This window comes from Arachis ipaensis, chromosome B04 (genome assembly GCF_000816755.2).
Source record: "Arachis ipaensis cultivar K30076 chromosome B04, Araip1.1, whole genome shotgun sequence".
Taxonomy (NCBI): Eukaryota; Viridiplantae; Streptophyta; class Magnoliopsida; order Fabales; family Fabaceae; genus Arachis; species Arachis ipaensis.
The window spans coordinates 22693525-22698467 of record NC_029788.2 but is presented as its reverse complement, the minus strand read 5'-3'; the positions used below and the strand labels follow the sequence as shown (position 1 = coordinate 22698467).

Here is a 4943-nt window from a genome sequence, read left to right as displayed (position 1 = left end):
ACTATTCCATTTCATAACAATGGCAAAGATAAATGCTTGTTTTAAGCATTCAAGCACCATTTTCTGTCTAACTTGGTGGAAGCAAATCAGCAAAACAGAATTACATCTCTTAAACCAAGCCTCTGTAGGCTGAAGTGTCATGTACTCTCTTTTTTTCTCTGAACTTCAGCTTGCCATGATTTGTTGATTTATCATTTCTATGCTGTTACTTGGTAACTATTGTGCTCTTCTATTGATTTTTCAATTAATGCATGAATTACCAAAGAATTATACTTATCCCAGTATATGATGTGTTTGCTGTTCTGGATTTTTCCTACATTGATGTGGGATGTTTCCACACCTTTAGTGATTCTCTTAACATTATTATTCTAGTGTTACTTAATCACTTGAAAACAACATCGAGTATATGACATAAGAATTTGGAGTTTTTCAAGTTGGACATGATTTTATTGGCTTTCTTTCCAGGCCCTGTAGCATCTGAGGTTCGACTTTTATGTGATCTTGAGCAGGCTGAACCATCATGGTAAACCATGCAGTATTATCGCCATTCACTTATTAGAACTTTTCTTATGTCCATATAAAAATCTATTAAATGCTTGGTGACTTGTTCAGGACTGTAAGACATATTGGGGGTGCAATGAGGGGTGCCGGTGCTGAACAAATTTCAGTTCTGGTTAGGACAATGGTTGAAAGCAAAGCAAGCAAGAATGTGCTTCGTATGTTTTATTTACTTGGGTACAAGTTAGACCATGAACTGCTTAGAGTGGGATTTTCTTTCCATTTTAACAGGGGTGCACAAATCACTGTAACGGTGTCATCAATCAATAAAATGCTAAAGGTGCATGCAACGGACGAGGCTGTACCGGTAACGCCTGGTATACAGTTGGTTGAAGTAACTGCACCTGCAACTGGTGAAACCTATGCTGAAGTTGCTTCTGCAGTTTCATCCTTTTGTGAATATCTTGCACCGTAAGAAACTTTTACTGTCTTTCTTCTGCAAATTTTCTATATTGTACGTTTTCAACTTTTCCGGGGCTGAAGTGGTAGCTTTTGTATACCTGGTGGCGGCTAATTGTCGGATATAGTCTATTGCCAACTTACATGTTGAATTGGTGCAATGGTAAAGTTGTTGCCTTGCTACTTGGAGCTTACAAATTTAAATTCTGGAAACAATCTTTCTATTTGTACAAGGCTGCATACACCTACCCTTTTTATACTGTATGAGGCTAAATTTTGAACAAATTACACTAACCCCCGAAGATTTGGGGATATTACATATAAGATTTCACCATTTGCAAAAAATATATGCTAATCTCCCATGAGAATAATACATACTCTCTATCCCATCATTTTATAAAATGTGGCGGAGAATTCAGTGTAGGTATGACAAATCAAGGGGATCTTGTGTGATATAATCTAAGTTGGGAGGTTAAAATAATATCCCCTAAAATTTTAATCTGGAATGTTTTGTCACATTGCCATGCATGCTCTTGTAAAGTCTAGCTATCGTATTCGAACAAGTCACGAGGTAGATTATCTTTTTTGAACCCTTCTGTCATATCATATTACTAACATATCCTTCTGTCATGAAGATTATCATACTTTGTATTGTTCATTCATATTACTAACACGTACAACTGTTTGACTTCAATTTTTATCAGGCTTTTGCATCTGTCAAAACCAGGCATTTCAACTGGAGTTGTTCCTACGGCTGCTGCAGCTGCAGCATCCCTTATGTCTGACGGTGGTGGTACAACTTTGTAGTGTGCTTGTAATGTATAGATACAAAATTCTTGTACGCTATTAAACTTTCATGTTACACATGATTAATTGTTAATTGAAACAAGGAATGGAACTCCATTGACACAAGTTGCTTTGGAGTGGCATAAGTTTTATAACGGAAAAGAAGAGAAATGTGTGAAAACTGTTATTGCTCATCAACTTCCAAACTTAGAGTGCATTTTTTAATAATATTTGTTTGGGTAAAGTATGTTTCGAAAAATATTAATAATACCGGTAACTTTTAATTAATTTTATTTTATTCTTAATATTTGAAATAAATTTTAATTGTCTCTAATTTTAATATTTTGACGATGAACATATGGTTGATTTTTTTCGCTTTATATTATTATCATTCCACATTTTTGTCTCCCCGGCCATTATCAACGTCATTGTCATTTTACACTTATTGTAATTATTCCTTTTTTTAACTTTATTTTTGTTGACAAATTATCATTTTCAACATTTAAGACAATCTGAATCCAATTATAGCTGTACACACAATTGGAATGTAAAATCATGCATAGTAAAGAAACCTACGTATCAGAAAAATGGAACCGATTTCTATTGATATACTTCCAGTATTCTAAGGAATCGTGAGTTTTTTGGTCAAGAGAGAGAACTAGAAATGTAAGCTGAATACATGATATCAAACCATAGGGGAAACTGAAGACATACAAATAGGGGTATTGTTAAAAATGCAACCCCAGAGATGGAACTAGGAACCCACTTCAAATATTCGTAATTTGTTATGAAGAAGGTACTACTAAATGCTAAGATCATGCTTATGATTGAGATAAATAATGCCACTAGGCCAGATATCAACTTGAGCGGTAGTGACTTGAGAAAGTCCTCTTCAGAAAAACGTGAGATGACGGTAGAGAAGAAAATGGAGACAGAGGCTAAAGATGACATCAATGCTACGGTATCTGCTAATGCAAATATCTGGGAGGCTAGTCTCTTGGAATCGTTTTGACTTCCTTTATTGTCATCATTATTGTTACCAGTTAACCAGCTGTAGCAAGCAGAGAAAATTAGGGTCGAAACAATAATGCAAGCCTTTGCGGTTTTGTTTATCCAAGATACTCCTTTCTTGAGCAATGGTTCATGCTCCATGGTAAACAGTTGGCGTGGAGTAAGACCTGCATAGTTTCTCATTTCCACTGATGATGGTGGCATCAACTTCTTCACCACCTGCCATGCCAAGGATGATGCCCACATTACAACTTCAAGTTTCGATAGAATCAAATAGTTAACTAATATAGTAACAATGTTTAATTTTTGACAGGAAACTAAAAGAAAAAATTGAGTGGACTAACAATTTTAATTTATATTGACCCTACTTTTAACCAACAACTCAATTACTTTTAGTCTAACAGTTCAGTATCATATTTATAGCCACTTTTAGATATTATTGGCCAATTACGGGCTAAAAACAATAAATTACACCGACCCTATAATATTACTCAAACTAAAGTGAAGGTTTTGTGCATTAGACAATTTTATGTCTTTCTTTTCAATATATATTAACCCATTTTTTAAGGGTGAATATTTATATACAATTATTTTTATATCAAAATCATAGTTAAAAATTATTAAATAATTTATTATATTTAACTAAATTATCATCTAATAGTCAAATTCATATAAAAATATCAGCACACAAATTTCAGAAATCACTCTCTTCATTCTTCTCTCTGCACACCTCCCCGAAAGAGCCTTTTCTTTTTTAGATATATACGCACACAAACACACCCCACGCACCAAATACCTTATACCATGTCGACTCAAGCATCATTTGAAGCGTTTCTCCAGAGACCAATTTAAGTTTGTCTGGTGGTGCTAATTTTGCAGCACAATGCAATAGATTGTTTCCTTCGTCATCAATGGAAGTTACTATGGAATCTGCGATTGGTCCCGCACGATGATGTATTAATAAATTGAAGACACTAGCATGACGATGCAATACAGCTACGCGGATTATGCGTTGGCTCGTGTCTTCAGATTCCCATACCAATTCGGGGTCTATGCTCATAATCAGAGATAGAAACTCAAGATTTCCTACCTCCGCGGCAATTAGTGTTACAGTAGGTGTGGACATGATTTTCATCATCACTCTACCATCAAGGCTAATAAGTATTCCCATGATGCGTTCTGCAAGTTTGATTGACCAGGTATCCTTCTTACCTGGTACATATAATTTGATATGTTTCAATGTTTCATTATATGAAAGGTTATGTATTGGTACTCGTATATATAGATAAGCTAATTTGTACAAAACTCTCCAAGACAAAAACAATGAGTACATCAAAGTTATCACCCTAATATCAAAACTATTCTTTAAAATTAAAGAAACATCACCCAACTTCTATCCAAAATTAAAATTAAAGTTGAAAATAATATAATATTATTTATTTCAAAAGTTTAAACTCATAAGAAACGACATTTCAAAAGTTTTTAAAGAGCGTTAAAAGAACTTTTAAAGAACTTTTAATTTCTTTTACTTTTATTTCAAATATTTCAATATGTTTTAATTATATTCTCAGGAGTTATCACCGTTGATGAAGATATTCAAAATCAAAAAATATATTTATATTTGGGAACTTCAATGGTACTGATAGCAAAAATAAGCATGTGATGATGTCTTTATGTGTCACTCTGAAAAAGTAACACGTGGCTATTGATTTCACTCATTGTTAGTGTCTTATGGAATATGGAGTAGGTAGTAGGTTATGTTCCCGTTCCTTGTTTAAAAGATAGTCTCCTATTTTTTATAGGTTAATTATGTGATTAACTAAATGAGATATTTGGACCATATTAAAAATTTAGTAAGAAGTTGTAGTGGTAACAAAAAAATTAATATAAAAGTCATGTATTGTACCAAAAATATATTACAAAAATTTGCTTTATTATTTGTTGAAGTATATAGTAGAATATAATTATGGAAATTTTCGAATCTTATTATTAACTATATATCTATATGTAGGATAGAATTGGTTGGTAATATTTATTTAATTAACTAAATAATAATAAAGGGTTCTTTTTGGTTTAACAATGACCGAATTATCGAACTGCATGGTATATAATATATAAATAAATTACACACATGAATATGAATATAATCATAAGTAGGAAAAAATTGTAGTGTTAGAAAAGTTAGAAAA

The 4943-nt window shown here is 32.9% G+C and overlaps 2 protein-coding genes across 4 annotated transcripts in view; one reads left to right on the top strand and one right to left on the bottom strand.

The window, feature by feature from the left end:
- The window catches only part of LOC107639216 (mediator of RNA polymerase II transcription subunit 18), a 7032-nt gene extending 5045 nt beyond the window's left edge, over nt 1-1987 (top strand). For all 3 annotated transcript variants that reach the window (XM_016342689.2, XM_016342691.2, XM_021120976.1), the window contains exons 5-7: nt 466-523; nt 613-969; nt 1662-1987. In XM_016342689.2, coding sequence (XP_016198175.1) covers nt 466-523; nt 613-969; nt 1662-1764 — 518 coding nt within the window. In that variant the 3' untranslated portion in view covers nt 1765-1987. The remainder of the gene's footprint in view (nt 1-465; nt 524-612; nt 970-1661) is intronic.
- On the bottom strand, nt 2356-4018 carry LOC107637724. Its single transcript, XM_016341081.2, has 2 exons — nt 3551-4018; nt 2356-2973 (listed from the first exon to the last, which is right to left on the bottom strand). Exons 1-2 carry the CDS (start codon nt 3923-3925, stop codon nt 2389-2391), a joined length of 960 nt encoding a protein of 319 aa, XP_016196567.1. The 5' UTR covers nt 3926-4018; the 3' UTR covers nt 2356-2388.